Consider the following 17,851-nt stretch of genomic DNA (forward strand, 5'->3'; position numbering starts at 1 on the left):
GAAGGGAACAAATTCTCCCTATTATGGACACCTCATAAGAAAATCGTTTGCTTGTCAACTCAGTCATTTATTGAGCAAACGTCTGTTGGCCTAAAAAGAGTATTAGCCACAGGGAGTCAAGAACCCTGGATCTTGTTGACTCTGAAATGAGTTGATTTTGTTGTCCTGAGCTCATTCCTCACTTTCTCTAGGTCTGGTTTCTGGATGTTTTAAGGTTAATTTCCACCTTACATTTTCTAGGAAATATTGATAAACTAACCATAACTTCCCAAATAATTTGAGGGGGCTTATAAAGAACTATGTATAAGACAGTAAGTTAGAAGATCCTGTGTACGTCAGCCCCACCATTTGAAAACGTTGCTTAACCCTTCAGGCCTCAGTGTGCTCTTTGTGAAAATGGGATTATTAATAGCTGATCTGGGCTTTTTGCTCAAGATTCTGGACTTGAGTACATGTGTTTATGTCCTCTGCTTCTCTAAACCCCATTAAAAGAGGAGAAAAAGTAGGTAATAGAATCATTCTCCAGCACTGTTGGGAATAAGACCAAAAATTTTTAATTTTTTTAACCATTCTAGAAAATACAAAGGCGGTGGCGTCATGCTGGTGAATAAATGGCATAGGAGAAGATAGCAGTGGAGGTGGAATTGTTCTTCCCAGGGACCTCTGGAAGGTTCCATGCTTGGAATTGCCAGTTAGGGATACGGATTAGGAAGTAGGGAGAACTCGGGGTGATTAATTGATGAACAGAACGTGGATTGGCTGCCTGCACCCCCAGTGCCCTTCCGCTGCCTGCACTTCGGACTTACCTGTTCGCACTCCATGAAATTCAGCGTGCAGTCTGTTGTGGATGGAATGTTGGTGTCCTCCACAGGTTTGCATGTTGAAATCCTAACCCCAATGTGATAGTGTTAGGAGGTGGGGCCTTTGGGAGGTAATTAGGTCTAGATGAGGTCATGAAGGTGGGACCCCCGTGATGGGATTAATGTCCTTATAAGAAGAGGAAAGACTAGAACTCTTTCTGCCATGTGAGGACACAGTGAGAAGGTGGCCATCTGCAAGCCAGGAAGAGAGCTCTCAGGAGGATCTGAATTGTGTGGCACCTTGATTTGGGGCTTCCCAGCCTCCAGAACTGTGAGGGAATAAATGTGTTGTTGAAGCCACCCATCTGAGGTATTTTGTTACAACAGCGGGAGCTGACTAATAGTCGGCCTTTGCTAAAGTTAGTACAACCACTGGTGCTCAGAACTCACACCACAGAGGTCTTTCAAATAAACATGAAGTGTAACTACGATGGAACATGATGGACATTGTCTGTAATTGCACAACTTTCTTCATATGCAGTTTCCTCATAACATTTATCCCTAGAGGCTGAAGTGTATTAAGCTGTACCTTAGCGAAGTCACTTCTCTGGAGAAATAAACTTTCTGCCACTCTAACTTGTAGAACCTGAAGCGATTCATTAACTTGTTCCTGTTACTCTTCTGCTTATGTATCGGTTTTCTTTATGTATTTAGCCGTGATGGATAGCTCTCTTTGGTGAGTGACTGAAGTTCAGTTACGACGTACACAGTGAGTATAAGGTTTAGAGACGATGTAACTTAGGTGGGCAAACATTTTGTAACATTTTATAACAGCTCAGCTTAGCTTAGCAGAGGCTATTCTCTTTAGAAGAAAAATACCATTTGGTCAATTCAAGGAAACTTATTCCATTTGTTTTCCTCATTCCCTTTCCCCTTAGATGAACTAAGTCTTTGCAAGTGGGAGTGGAGTTGGTTATGAGTTTCTTGGCACTGAAGGTGGGGTGGAGCATTGGGCTGAGCACCATCCTCTGTTCCCTTTGGCCCTGACTTCCCTCGTGGACTTGGACAGCAGTTTCTACTGAGATCCTTAACTTTGCCCTGGCTCTGAAGGTTCAGCCATGCTGTACGCTCTTCATTTCCATCCCAAGTCCCTTAAGTCTGTTGTCTTATCTACGTCTACCTTTTTGCTTTACTTGGGAAAATGGACTTCCTTCCCATTTAGGTCACCACGGAGCATTGAGTAGAGTTCCCTGTGCTCTACAGTAGGTTCTCATTAGTTAGCTATTTTATACATAGTATCAATAATGTATATAGGTCACCACAGTGCATTAGGTAGAGTTCCCTGGGCTATACCATATGCTCCCATCAGTTGTCTATCCAGAAGGGAGGGGATATCTGTATGTGCATGGCTGATTCATTTTGTTGTGCAGTGGAGGCTAACACAACATTGTAAAGCAACCATACTCCAATAAAAAATAATTAAAAAATAAATTTAAAAAATAGTGTCTCCGTGTCAGGGAAACCAGTGTATGGTTTCCCCTCCTTACCTGAGGAGTGGGTGCTGGTGGGGGGGCTTCCCAGTGGGCACAACGCTCGGTCATCGCCATTCATTCTATGCCCGGGAGCTTCCTGCCTGTAGGGCTGTTGTGAGAGGCTTCCACTCCAGGGCCACATCCTGGGAAGCAAGGGCATTAGCTGGGGTTTTCATTAGCGCCCGCAGCCTGCACCACTCATGGCAGGTGTTAGGTCGCACTAGGGCCGGCATCATCTAAGCACTGGTCGTGTCTCCCTCCAGTTCTCCTTTTCCCATGTGTTGGAGCCTGGATTTATTTAGAATTGACAGTTTGCATTTTGAGAATAGCTGCCAAAAACAATGATTATGGTTTTGTCCATACTGGCTGTTAAACGTTCCTTTCTGATGTAATTAACTAAGTATTTTAAGGCCATTTCTGGCTCCTGGCTTCAAAACCATGCTATTTGGGTAAAGAAGAATGCTTGCACTTCTGTTCATAAAGGCAAATGGGCAGGCTGACATTTACTTAAAAACAAAATCAAAATATTCAGATTTATTCAAGTTTACAAGGCTAGGTTTGTTCAAGACACAGGTGATACAGTTTTGTTTCACATTATTTTGACCTTGAGACAATTTATTTCTTCTCTAGTCTGGCAGTGATATTTGCATGAAGATCGTTGTAACTTTGTGTAACAGCCTGGTAGCAACCTCAAGATCGTATATTTTTTGAAAATACGGGGTATAATGGTTACTTTTTTTTTTTTTTGAAGTATAGTTAAGTTACAATGTTGTGTTAGTTTCACATGTACAGCAAAGTAATGGTTACCTCTTTGTTATTTTATTTATTTATTTATTATTTTTTTTTGCGGTACGCAGGCCTCTCACTGTTGTGGCCTCTCCCGTTGCGGAGCACAGGCTCCGGATGCGCAGGCTCAGCGGCCATGGCTCACGGGCCCAGCCGCTCCACGGCATGTGGGATCTTCCCGGACCGGGGCACGAACCCGTGTCCCCTGCATCGGCAGGCGGACTCTCAACCACTGCGCCACCAGGGAAGCCCAGTCATGGTTACTTCTGTGTGTCAACTTGGCTAGGCTAGGATATATAGCCAAAAACCAGCCTATATTTCACTGTTGAAGGTATTTTTTAGGTGAGATTAAGATTTAGGTCAGTAGATTTGAGTAAAGCAGATTAGCCTCCATAATGTGGGTGGGCCTCCCCTAGTCTGTTGAAGGCCTGGGAGAAAAGACTGAGATCCACAAGGAAGAGAGAATTCTGCCTCCAAACTGTCTTTGGACTCAAACAGCCACATCAACTCTTCCCTGGGTTTCCGGGCTGCCAGCTCACTGTGCAGATTTCAGACTTGTCAGTCCCTGCAATCATGTGAGCCAATTCCTGAAAATAAATCTATCTATCTATCTATCTACCTATCTATCCACCTACATTCTGTTGGCTCTGTTTCTCTGGAGAACCTTAATTAATACACAGGGTACTTCGCTGAGTCCTTCCATGCTTGAGGAGGTTGTGAGAACCAATGGGTTTGTAGTCCACCACAAAGGACAACGCAGCGGGCTTCCCTGGTGGCACAGTGGTTGAGAGTCTGCCTGCCGATGCAGGGAACACGGGTTCGTGCCCTGGTGCGGGAAGATCCCACATGCCGTGGAGCGGCTGGGCCCGTGAGCCATGGCCGCTGAGCCTGCGCGTCCGGAGCCTGTGCTCCGCAACGGGAGAGGCCACAACAGTGAGAGGCCCGCGTACTGCAAAAAAAAAAAAAAAAAGGACAGTGCAGCAAGGCCCACAGGTGCTCAACACAAAAACACAAAAACTAATAATCAACAGCAGAAAACTGGGGAGAGTTTGTCATATCTACTGCCTGATTTTCTTAGAGAGACAAGACCAATCTATCCATCAGTGTCACTAGAGACCTCCATATTTTAAGGAACCCATGAGAATGTTTTAATTTCTTTTAAAATCAGGAGAGAGAGAGAAAAAAATAACTTTGAAGTTGAAAAAATATTTTAATATGTAATATTTTGATATGTTCTTTATACCAATTAGTTATAAAATATAATTTTTACTATCTTTATGGAGGAAAGAGACCATGAAGGTAAAAGTGCATAGGACCCACAAAATTTATAATGTAGCCCTGTAGGGAGATGAAACTGTGTGTAGAAACATTGTATAGAAAGCATTGTTAAGCAACAGAAGAGATGATACGAAGACATAGATAATAGAACATATTTTTTCCCAGTTTTATTGATATGACTGACATACAGCACTGTGTAAGTTTAGGGTTTACAGCATAATGACTTGACTTAAATATATTGTGAAGTAATTACCACAATAAATTTAGTTAACTTAAATTTAATACCTGTCATCTCATATAGACACAAAAAAAGAAGATTTTTTTTCCTTGTGATGAGAACTTTCAGATATATTTAGGACTTTCAAATATATCGTACAACAGTGTTAAGTATAGTCATTATGTTGTACATTACACCCGCAGCATTTATTTACCTTATAACTGGAAATTTATACCTTATGACTATCTTCTTCCAATGCCCCCACCCCTGACAGCCCCCCACCTCTGGTAACTGTAAATCTGATCTCTTTTTTAAAAATTTTTATTTATTTATTTATTGGCTGTGTTGGGTCTTCGTTGCTGCACACGGACTTTCTGTAGTTTCAGTGAGCAGGGGCTACTCTTCGTTGCGGTGCGCGGGCTTCTCATTGTGGTGGCTTCTCTTGTTGCGGAGCACAGGCTCTAGGCACGTGGGCTTCAGTAGTTGTGGCACGTGGGCTCAGTGATTGTGGGTCGCAGGCTCTAGAGTGCAGACTCAGTAGTTGTGGTACACGGGCTTAGTTGCTCCAAGGCATGTGGGATCTTCTCAGACCAGGGCTCGAACCCGTGTCCCCTGTCTTGGCAGGTGGATTGTTAACTACTGCGCCACCAGGGAAGTCCTCTTTTTTTTTTTTGCGGTACGCGGGCCTCTCACTGCTGTGGCCTCTCCCGTTGCGGAGCACAGGCTCCGGACGCACAGGCTCAGCGGCCATGGCTCATGGGCCCAGCTGCTCTGCGGCATGTGGGATCTTCCCGGACCGGGGCATGAACCCGTGTCCCGTGCATCGGCAGGCGGACTCTCAACCACTGCGCCACCAGGGAAGCCCCTCTTTTTTTTTTAAAAATGAGTTTTTTTCCTTGTTTTGGATTCCACATATGAGATCATACAGTATTTGTCTTTGTCTGACTTATCTCACTGAGCATAATGCCCTCAAGGTCCATCCATGTTGTTGCAAATGGCAGGATTTTCTTCTTTTTTATGGTTGAGTAATATTCCATTATTTAGATATAGGTAGATATAAACATGTCACATTTTCTTCCTTATCCATTCGTCCAGTGATGGGCTTTTAGGTTGTTTCACGTCTTGTGAATTGTGAGTAATGCTGAAGAAAATTTTGTCTCAAAATTGCTTTTCCTTCTCCTAAAGGTTGACATAAAATGATGAGTATTGAAATGAAGTCCAGCAAGACTTAAGTCTCCCTATGACAATTTTATTGCGCTAGACAGTTGCTCTTTTGGAAGATGGGTTAAGCTACATTTCACGTTCATTCTAAGGGAAATATTCCTGAGGAGCCACTTTGAATAGACAACTTATTAAAGTTTCAAGCACACCACTCAGCATAGGAAGTAAAATATTGTATCTTGGAAAATTTTTCACTTCAAGATAATTTATCAAGTGTTTGATAATAGAGTGAAAAAAATCCCACTTGGGAAGAGTTCTAGAATCATTAATATGCAAAAAGATATATACAGGATTCCAATGAATAAAATGTGCCATCTAGTTGTCAACAGAGATTTTTGTTTCCACCCTTCCACTCACAGAAGCTATTCCATGTGTGACAGTGTTCCCAAATCTGCATTCATTATTAGCCTTGATAGCTACACCTGATACCTCCCATGGAGATATATCCAATATAAACGCTGAGAAATTGCTAGTCACTTAAAATAGGACCTGAAATTAATTAACTTGCCTGTGACTTTCTTAACTAAGAAGTTATCTTGGTAACAGATAACTTGGTAACAGATTAAAAATAAATTCAAAGGACTTCATATTAAGTGAAAATATAAGCTTCTAAATTGACTAGACCCGACCTATACAACATTCAGGAACTTGTAGAAAGCAGAAGGAATCTATTCATTTATTTGTTAATCAATTATTTATTTATTTTGGCAGCGCTGGGTCTTAGTCGCAGCATGCGGGATCCTCCAGTTGTGGCATGTGAACTCTTAGTTGCGGCATGCATGCGGGATCTAGTTCCCTGACCAGGGATCGAACCTGGGCCCCCTGCATTGGGGGTGTGGAGTCTCACCCACTGGACCACCAGGGAAGTCGCAAGAATCGTTTTTTAAAATTAATTTTTATTGGAGTATAGTTGATTTACACTGTTGTGATCTACACTGTTGTGTTAGTTTCTGCTGTACAGCAAAGTGAATCACTTATACGTATATCCACTCTTTTTAAGATTCTTTTCCCAAATAATCATTACAGAGTATTGAGTAGGGTTCCCTGTGCCATACAGTAGGTTCTTATTAGTTATCTATTTTCTATATAGTAGTGTGTATATGTCAGTCTCAGTCTCCCAATTTATCCCTTCCCCCAGGAATCTTCCAGAAAGTGGTTGGAAAGAGATTTATGAATTTATTAAAGTTAAATTTTGTGAACTTAAAATTAGTTATGGAAATGCACCTCATTACTACAGCAGCCCTACTTGCCTTGCAGACAGCAATATTGAATGAAGGTCGGAAAAGAATTCAACTTAGGGAGAAATGATTGCATATCTATATATAGGATGATAACATAGTGATTAACAATATGGACTTTGGAGTCAGATAGGCTTTGGTTTGAATTCTGGCTGTGCCATTTCACTCACTCCTTCATTCACTCTGTGATCTTTACTGATACTCGGTCACAGGGGACACGGTGGTGAACAGAACAGGCATTTTCCTGCCTCTGTGGACCTCATAGTCTAGTGGGGGACATAGATATTAAGCAAATAATCATACATATAAATAATAGTTAATTTGGTGATAACACGAAGGATAAGTATTAGGCGACATGAGAGTGAATAACAGGAAACTAATTTAGATCGAGGCTCAGGGAACATTGATTTAAAGACTGAAAACAGGTCACAGTGGCTAGGTAGAGTGAGCCAGAGTAAGAGATTAGAGTTGAGGGTAGAAAGGAGAGGAGAGGGAAGGAGACCGGGGGAAGGAGGAAAGGGAAGGGGAGGGGAGGGAGGGGAAGAGAGGAGCCAGAAAACACAGCTGTGGGATTCAGATCAAATGCCTTATCATCTTTGAACCTAAATTTCTTTTTTATGCAATGTGGATAGTTGTAACAGCTTCACATGGTTGCACTTGGGATTAAATGGCATTGTATTTGAATCATACTTAATACAGAGCTAGCATGATTAGTATTTACTACCTGGTGTCTATAAATAATAACGCCCTCATGGAGTTTGCATTCTGGTGAGGTAATCATATCCACCTCAAGAATGGAAATAAGCAAAGAGAGGCTAATAGCTGTTTGAAGAGCTTCCACATTTATGCTCATTTTAGAAATGATTTTTAAAATTACAGTCACAACTGAAGAAGAAGGCAAGACAAAACATCTTAATGTTTTCTGATTAACAAGTGAACGTAAGTGATGTATCAGCAAGGTTACAAACTAGAGATACTGAGAGTGTGGATTAATGTAATTTCCCCTCATGTCCATGTAGCATGTAAACCTTGAGATTAAGAATAGCTGTTACACAGGGAGTGACAATAAGCTTCTAAAGACAGGATGAGTTAAAGAAACAACTGCAATTTTATTAGCCAAGATATTTTCATAACAAGATACAGAAAAATTACAAATTAGATAGGATGAGACCTTCACCCTAACAAGGATTGAGTTATAATTTTGGTTCCTTCAAGGTAAGTATTTATTCAGTCTTTTAAACTTTTATTCTTATCTAGCAAGATGTGGATGAATAAATAATTCATGGCCTTTCCTCCCCAGTGCATCTTGGTCAACTATCTCCTCTCCCTCCCATCTTCTTCTGAAGCTCATATCTCTGTTCTAGGTTGATCTCTCGCCAGGGCTAATTTTAAAAATATGAGGCTTGTTACTTTCTGTTTTTACAAGAGGTGAGTGAAACTCCATCTATACTTGTTCCAACAGGACCACTGTTTAGCAGTAGTAAAGTGTTAGTGAAATTAAATAAATAAGTTCAGCCAGGTATTTTTATCTTTGATATGCTAATCCTAGAGATGTGAACAGAGGGGAAGAAGCCTTTCCATTCTGTTTGTCCATCTGTCCATCCATCCATCCATCATCCCTCCATTCACTCATTTACTCATCAAACAGCAAATGTGTATCCACTCAGCAGACATTTATAGAGGTGTCCATCATGTGCTAGGAAATGTGCTTGGTGCTAGGGATACAAATAAAACTGATTTCTAGATGCTTCCCTCAAACCCACAACCTTGCAGCTGAATCATTTATTCATTTATTAATATTCAACATGTCTTTCATTAGTGTGCCAGGCAGCGTAGACACTGGAGATACAGTGCTAAAAAACAGACACAGGGCCTGCCCTCGTGGAGCTTATGTCCTAGTGGTAGACATAAAAACTAGTGTAGAAGATAAGGGCTGTGCTCCTCAGAAGTGGGCTTGTGTCTACAGGAGGTGTGCAAAATGATTTATGAGAGGTTCAGGAAGAAAATATTTGCATTATTATTTTAATCTCATCTTAATTTGTATCTTTGTGTATATTTGGTAATATGCCTGATATGACAGTAGTATATTTTTACATAAATAAATATTCAAATTTATTCTACAGATTGATACTGATAGGTTGCATAAGCAAAAACATTTGTAGACCCGCTGGTCAAAGCATGGATTTAGGTCAGGTGGGCTGTGGGTTTGTTGTCAGGTTCTGTCACTCACTATCTGTTGGGCAAGCCTGGGAGAGGGGGAGAATTGTCTTCTGTAAGAATTGTAAGGATTGAATGTAATCATGTTAGTACAGTCCTTACGTTGTGCTTATGTAGCTCAAATCCTCAGACAATGATAACTTATGTTACTGTGTTATTATTCATTTGATAAATATTAAAACGCAGCCATCTTTAAAGTGATAGAGAAATATCGGGAAGGGACTGAGTAAGCGGTGACCCTTAGTGTCATGAAACTATTATAATAAATTATCGGTAGGAATGTAAATTAGCGCTGCTTACGTGTTGATATATGCACGAAAATCCTTAAAATTTTTATTCACTTTGACCCAGTTGTTTCCCTTCCAGGAATTTATCTTAAGGAAACAATCAGAAATTCTAACAGATGTGTAATAGTGACAGATAGGAAAAAGAGCTAAATGTCTATCAATAGAATAGTGAGATTAAATTACAGCTTTATGATGGAATGTTGTGCATCTCTTAACATTTTAAAAGAATACTTGGGAAAATATTAATACTTAGCGAAGAAGATAGGATACCAAATTATTGTTATAGTGTAACCCCAATTATGTTTTTTAAAAAGCACACAATATATATGTATAAGAAAAGTACTATAAAGAAATGCATGAAAATATATCAGTATTGTCTCTGGTAAGAATGTGGGTGACATTTATCTTTTTTCATTGATTAGACAATCAGAGAATTATTAACCAAAATAAATAAAACAAGCTGAGGATGAGTGGTAAATTGGGTAAGGAATCTAAAAAAATGGTACAAATGAACCTATCTACAAAACAGAAATAGAGTCACAGAAGTAGAAAACAAACTTATGGTTACTAAGCGGGTAAGGGGGTGGGAAGGGATAAATTGGGAGACCGGGATTGACACATACAAACTAATATATATAAAATATTGATAGATAACTAATAAGAACCTACTGTGTAGCACAGGAAACTCTATTCAATATTCTGTAATGACCTATATGGGAAGAGAATCTAAAAAAGAGTGGATATATGTTTATGTATAACTGATTCACTTTGGTGTGCAGCAAAAACTAACACAACATTGTGAATCAACTGTACTCCAATAAAAATTTAAAAAAAAAAAGAATTCTGCCTGGGTACGCTAGAAAAGTTTCACAGAGAAGCCAATTCTAACTCTTGAATTGAGTCCAGGCGTTTCTCAAGTGGAGGAAGAGACTGGGAAGGAGGCAGAAGGACCTCAAGCATGGAACAGTTATGAAAGATACATGGCATGTTTAGACAAATCTCATTTGTGACTGAAGGTTAAGCTAGATATTGACATTGGGACAGAAACACTGATAACAGGCCTTTGGTGATTGAGAGGAGATTTGTACAACTTAAGGAGATTATCCCTTACCTTGTCTAAGATGGGCAGCTTTGGTAGGTAGGGAGGGACCTGATCAGGTGTGCATTTCATCCCGTCTGCTCTGCAGCAGTGGGAAGGTTAGGTCAGCGCAAAAGGAGATGCGTGGAAGGGAGGAGAGCGAGACAGCTGTGGCATCCGTCTACGTTTATTTTTGGATGCAGTTTTGACAGAGCCATTTTCAATCCTAATGTTGAAATGCCTTAAAATTATTACATCAGCTTAGCACACGTGACATTTGAGAGCTTGGTAAGTTGGAGTTAGATATATGAAGCCTCTGTTCTCACCTAGCAGGACGTATTTTACTGGTCTCAGCAGGAGGCTGGATCCAGGTGATGAGACTTAATGCAAGAGGTCTCAGGAATGTGTTTCTGATATTAACTAAGCTGATGTTGTCCAATGACATTTAGAGGATTGACCGAAGAAGCTGCATTCATTCATTCTCTGCTCTACTTCAAAATTATCCCTGAAAAACCAAAACCCGAGAGAGAGGCCTATTTGGACTCCACTGTTTTGGCCCTGCTATAGAAGTGAACAAAGGCTTGGCATTACGCCATTGGATTGTTCCACGGGTTTTGAGATTTGTTGTGATTTCCTGCAGTGAACAGGTGTCCTGTTACTGAGCAACTTGTTTGCTTTACCTCATGGTTCGGGTAGATCGTGTGAGTCACGTTGATCTGCTTGGAAGGGCCAAGTCACACCGGTTCACCCCTAACAAGTGCACGGCACCAACAGCACACACAGGACACTCGCTTCCTCTTATTCGTTCCCTCTTTCAATCTTTCTTTCCTGCCATTTGCTTAATTCCTTTTTTGTTTTTCTTGTTTTGACATTGGATGAGAAATAAACTTGAAACTTTGCATGGAAGTTAAAGTCATTCTCTAAGGTCTTGACCTTTGGTAAACTGTGAAGATTACAGGAAACACTAGTGGGGTGGGGACTCGCCTTTAGTTTATGATCCTGCCATGATATAGAAGAAGCTATTCAGTGACTGGGAAGTATGTTCCAGAACACCCACAGAGTCAAAGGCAAGACAGCTTTTCTCTTGTTAGGGCTTATGGTTATGTGATACATCCGTGGTGTCTGGATACTAATGCTACTGGAGACGGACAGGCTGCGAGGGGTCATAGTGGGAGAATCTGTGTGTTTCCTAAACTAGCCCATCATCGCTGGGGCTCGGTGTGCAGTAGAAATCAGCCAGCTCCAGAGACTGATGGAACTTGGTATGGCAGATGAGAACAGGATGAGATTGTGGAGTGAATCAAATGGGAGGACTAAGATATTAATAAAAAGAGCATCCATCCATCCATCCATTCACTTATTCCACGAATAATTATTGAACACTTAAATTGTGAGGTACTGGTTAGGTGCTAGGTATGACATCGTGAACATCACAGTCTTTTGAGGGAGGGAGACATTAGATACGTAATTACACATATAATGTATTCCTTGCCATTGTGTAAGTGCTGTGAAGGAGAAGCATAGGCTGTATGAGAGAATAACTGAAAGATAGTGGTGTGGTCAGGTGGGAATTCTGATGGGTCAAGTCTTTTAGAAAATTAAGCAGAGGGAAAAATGGAGTGCGAAGACTTTGAAATTGCAAATATGAGAAGAGTGAGAGGATTACTTCTTTTTTTTTTTTTTGGCTGCATCGGGTCTTAGTTGCGGCACACGGGATCTTTCATTGCAGTGCGCAGGCTTCTCTCTAGTTGTGACGCATGGGCTCCAGGGTGCACAGGCTCAGTAGCTGTGGCGCGCGGGCTTAGTTGCCCCTTGGCATGTGGGATCTCAGTTCCCCGACCAGGGATCGAACCTGCTTCCCCTGCATTGGAAGGCGAATTCTTAACCACTGGACCACCAGGGAAGTCCCGAGAGGTTTACTATTCAGGTGAATACACTGTCCATTAGTTGATTTTTTTGTGGCCTCTGACCCCTCCTTTGATCTTCCCCAGCTGCCTCCTGCTGAGCTCTTTATTAGGGATCATGTGATGCAGGTCCTGGGGAGGAGAGAGGGTGAGATGAGGGGTTCTATCTTTAGAAAGGAAGGGCTTCCTAAACAGGAGTCTGCCCACTCTGGTCTGTCCTCTGTCCTCTAGAGTGTGCTGAGGACATCCGTGTCCTCTCCATGACTAGTAATGAGACTTGCTAAGCCCTGCGGTTTGGGATTTGAAATCTGCCTTTAACCCGTTTTATTCTGGACGCAAAAGAGAAAAATTAATTCTGAAAACTTACTTGTGGATCTTGCGTTGTCATCTTGCTTTGTCACCTTGCAACAATTCTCATGAGGAGGTTAAAAATTATTTGGTTTCTTTCTAATGTGAAACCTGGAGAGATTACACATGCTAACGTTCCACAGTCTTCTCATTGTTTACAAAATTCGTCTCTCAGGAGACTGTCGCTGGCAGGAGTGTGTATGCTGGAAGCCATGGCCTCCTTTTAACAGAAGAAATATTATCAAAATGATGAAGCAGCATCATTTCTGTTGAGTTTTCTTCGGGCAGGGCTAAGAGTTACCCTGGAAGAGTATTTAGTGCAACACGTGTTATTTAGGTTGTTTTCTCTCTCTGGCTTGTCCTTTGTTAATTGGAGATCTTTTTAGAGTTAATAAAAACATTAAGAATCATTGAATTCTTGTTTTAATCCTTGAAGATACTGTTTTGGCTATAATATTGTATTATTCCATTCATTTTTGTGGTGAACTTCCTGTCCGAAATGTAGTCAAAACCTTCTTGCTGCCCCAAAAAATACATTCCAAGTATTGCTGGAAACTCAATGATTCTTCTTCCTACCGCTGCCGCCTTGTGCATGCTGAGGTTCAAGTTCAGGGTTTCCTGCTGCCTCCGCAGCCAGTAAAGAATTCCCATGGTATTCAGTTTCTTAAGTCTGAAGATTAGGGTGTGAAAGCTGAGAACATAGAAAATTGGCCTCTTTAAACATGCTTTCAGTTGTCTTTTCACTTAATGAAGAAATTGATTTTAATATTACAATTATATCCACTTTTCCTTTAAAAATGAGGGCATTACATATAAACTATAGTTCCTTTTGTCAATCACCTCTAATCCTGATCCCCTTCTCCAGAGGGAATTATTAAATATGTTTGGTGAGTATCCTCCAGACCATTAAAAAAATACTTTTTGCATTCATACTTAAACCTAGAAAATATGTTATTTTGTCTAACATGTATTTTAAAAACATAAACGGTATCATACTATTAGTTTTGTTCTCTGATTTACTTTATTTGAAAAACAATATGTTTTTGAGATCTATCTGTGCTGCTCTAAATAGGTTTAGTTCTGCTCTTTTAACTGCTTTCTAGTTTCCCATCTTATGGATGTACTATTGTTGACCAGTTCCTGTATTGATGGACACTGCGAACCACGAACATTCATGTAGAATGACAAGTAGAATTGTGGGTCACAGGGTATACGCCGAAGTGTCTCCTGCAGTGGCAGGGACATTTTATATGCCCATTCATTAATCCTACTTTAAACTTAATTTTAAAATTATATAGCACAGAAAAGCAATTACTGCTTCCAGATCTACTACCAGTTGTTTGCTATTTGGCAAAAGAATTTCCTTTTTAGTCCTTAATAGCTTCATTTTTTGATGAGAGGATAAGAACAGTCCCTGGGGGATAAAAATAGTCAGAGGGGACTTCCCTGGTGGTTCAGTGGTTAAGAATCCACCTGCTAATGAAGGGGACACGGGTTTGAGCCCTGGTCCAGGAAGATCCCACATGCCGCGGAGCAACTAAGCCCATGCACCACAACTACTGAGCCTGTGCTCTAGAGCCTGTGAGCCACAACTACTGAAGCCCTCCTGACACAACTACTGAGTCCACGTGCCACAACTACTGAAGCCCGTGTGCTACAACTACTGAAGCCTGCGCGCCTAGAGCCTGTGCTCCGCAACAAGAGAAGCCACTGCAATAAGAAGCCCGTGCACCGCAATGAAGAGTAGCCCCTGCTCAAAGCAACTAGAGGAAGCCTGCGTGCAGCAACGAAGACCCAACACAGCCAAAAGTAAATAAATTAATTAATTAATTAAAAAAAGAATAGTCATAGGGCTGTTGTGAAGATTGAATGGAAATAGTTCCCCCCCCAACCCCCCCCAAAAAGAAGTAGTTCCTGGTTCAGTGAATATTAGTTATGATCATGTATATATGTATATATATGAGATACATATCTAATATATAAGTATATATAAGATACATATTTAATATATATTGTTATATCAGGATTAGTACTTGAAGCAAACCCTTAAAAGTTTGGCATCTAAGTTTTTCTAACTGCAACCCTTCCCCATCTGAAAAGATGACTCAGTTTCTTTTAGTAGAGCCACAGTATTAAGAACATTTTGGAATACTGCATTCTCTGCTATAAAGATATAGAGTTAGAAGGGTTTTTAAGTGACACCCAAGAGAAAAGGGATTAGAGAACAATGGAAACATAATAGATCGGCTTCTTCAAAAAACTTGATTTAATGCAGAAATGTCTTCCTTCAAAATTTGTCCCACAACTGCTAAAATGTAGACACTCAAGATTTATTTCCTGAATTCCACACCCATCACACTGTCCCCTGCAGGCAGCAGTAAACCCCGGAAACCAAATGCAGATATAAGAAGGAAAAGCAGGAGGGCCAGGAAAATCCTTGAAAATCCGGAGAAGAATTGATGAGTAGTCAAAATTGGCATTGGTTGGAGAAGTACAATTTGTAAGACTTAATGTATGCTCTGTAAATTAGGGAAGAAACTACTTGGGGGGAAGAAGTTGGAGAGTAGGGGAGAGAGTCTTAGAAGGGATTGCTCACTGGGGCAGCAGTGAAGGCTTAAAGAGGGATGGGGAGAGAGAGGGAAGGAGATAGAGAGAGAGAGGCTAAAGGAAGCATTCCACAGTGGAAGTGCCCTGGGGACACAGTCACGCGCTGCGGTATGGAATAATGCTGGAACAAAAGGGGAGGCTGGTTATGGGATAGAAAGATAGGAATGGATTTAGGTGCTTTTGTGTGTCAGAGGTAGGCAGTGATTTTCCTCTCCTTTTCTTTTCTTTTTCTTTTTTGTCCATGGGAAAATAAGACAACTAAACCATAGAAGCAAGACTGGCCCAAGACATTGTCCCCAGGTCAGATAATTGGACACATTGTGTACTAAATTATGAATAAGCTGATCTCTTCTTTCTGCCTTTGCGCTTTGAAACTATCCTTTATTCTGAAAAGCCTATGAGCCACCCTGTGAGGCAATTTCAATCATTATCATAATATCAGTAGCTGAATCAAATCATAGGTAGTTGGCTTTTTAAAATTAATGTAAAATTGCTTCATGGGTTGGCTGAGAGAGACCTAATAACTTGGAGTGTCCTCATGTGAGGACAAATGGATGAGTTTTTAATCTTGCCATTTTGAATAGGGTAAAATTCGTTTCTTTAAAGTGAAGATTGCTTAATATTTATAGAAAAAGTTGAAGAATTTTCCAAAAATCTTACTAACTTTAGGGGGCTTAATTAAAAGAGCAAACCCCTGAGATGTCTGCTCTCACATGCATTCAAATTCCTATGCTACTGGGATTGTTTCTTTGTCCTTGTGTTTTCCATAAAGGCACCACATGGCAGGTTTTGTGATTTTTGTCTATTCTTATCCTTATTCCTTTTGTTTTTATTTAAGGGGGGATGTTTACTCTGATTATAAAATTAATGTACAGTCACTATAAAGGATTTGGAAAATATAAAAACATATAATAAAGAAGAAAATAAAAGGTGGTCCTATAACTGAAAGATAACCGCAGTAACATTTCTTCCCAGTATTTTTCTTTTCTTTAAATTATATTTAATTATACAAATAATGCATAAATATATCCTTCTTGAAAAAAACAAAGCCTTTCCCCTCCCAGCTCCAATACTATTGTCGGCTCCAGAGGTGAGGACTGTTATTAAGGTGATGTGTGTCCCTTCAGACCTTTTTCTCTTTTTCTTCTCTAAATACATTTATAGAAAAGACATAGTGCTTTCCCTCCCTATGTGTTTTATGAAAAAAGGTATCAAACTGTGGATCTGTACTTTCTTACTTTTGTTCAGTGGTATATCTTGGAGATATTCTTATGCCCAAACATACAGCACGATCTCCTACTGCTTGTTGCCTAGTATTCATAGTTTGGGAGTGCCTTTTTTAGTAATTGCCTTGTTGATGGGAATTTATATTGTTTCACACACCCCCTCTTTTTTGCTGTTATATCCTTATGCACATATGTGACTGTTTTTCAAGGGGAGATAATTGAGAGGTAGAGCTGCTGGGTCATAGTATTTACATTTAAATTTTTAATAGATATAGTGTAATTGGAAGGGTATCCAAAGGGCTTAACCAACTTTATTTACATATAAGACACCCAAGACAAAGTGATACCGAAAGGTTGACAATAAAAAGCTGGAACAAAGGTATATGTAGTCAGATGCAAACAAAAAGAAATCAGGAGTCATGATCTCAATATTGGAAAAAGTTGAATTATGAGCAAAAAGGGTCAGACAAATAATGGCACATTACCGTGCTACGTGGTATAATTCACAACGAATATATGAAATTTCTGAATCTTTGCACCAAGTCAAGCAGTACCAGTGTTCATTCAGCAAGAATACAAGTGCTACAAGGTGATAGAGAATTATAGTAGTAATAGGAGGCTCTAGCTCACCTCTCTGGAGCCAGGATAGAGTAGAAATTAGCGTAGAAATTAGACGAGACTAGAAATGCGTAATTAAAATGATGAATAAAGTAGAACTAACTGATACATATTGAATTTCAAGCTCAGAAGATAGAGAATATACCTTCCTTTTAAATATCCATTGGATGTTCATAAAATTGAGTATTCACAAAAACCTTGATAAATTCCCTGAAGTAGAAATAATATAGAAAAGGATGATGGTGAAAATGTGTAATGGCTGGTATAAGAAGGACAACCTTCCAGTCTGAATGGACATTGGTCCACCCCACTGGTGTACACCCGTGAATGTCAGCCTGGAATACAGTTGGGTTGTCTGAGCACAATGCAATAAAACAGACATCGTAACAAATTCTGAGGACAGAGCGCCACGAAAACAACTAAGCCCTTAAAACAACTCAGGTCAAAGAAGAAATCCAAGCCAAATATGAAGAAGACTACATGAGGATCTATGG

General features: G+C 40.3%; 1 protein-coding gene across 1 annotated transcript in view; it reads left to right on the forward strand.

Annotated features, from left to right (window-relative positions):
* The first annotated feature begins 7,778 nt into the window (after positions 1-7,778).
* Positions 7,779-17,851, forward strand: part of CCDC170 (coiled-coil domain containing 170) — a 67,398-nt gene continuing 57,325 nt past the window's right edge. The window contains 2 exon segments of the mRNA XM_024747849.1: positions 7,779-7,840; positions 14,676-14,715. Coding sequence (XP_024603617.1) covers positions 7,779-7,840; positions 14,676-14,715 — 102 coding nt within the window.

The sequence above is a fragment of the Neophocaena asiaeorientalis genome, unplaced genomic scaffold (genome assembly GCF_003031525.2).
Source record: "Neophocaena asiaeorientalis asiaeorientalis breed wild unplaced genomic scaffold, Neophocaena_asiaeorientalis_V1.1 scaffold123, whole genome shotgun sequence".
NCBI lineage: Eukaryota > Metazoa > Chordata > Mammalia > Artiodactyla > Phocoenidae > Neophocaena > Neophocaena asiaeorientalis.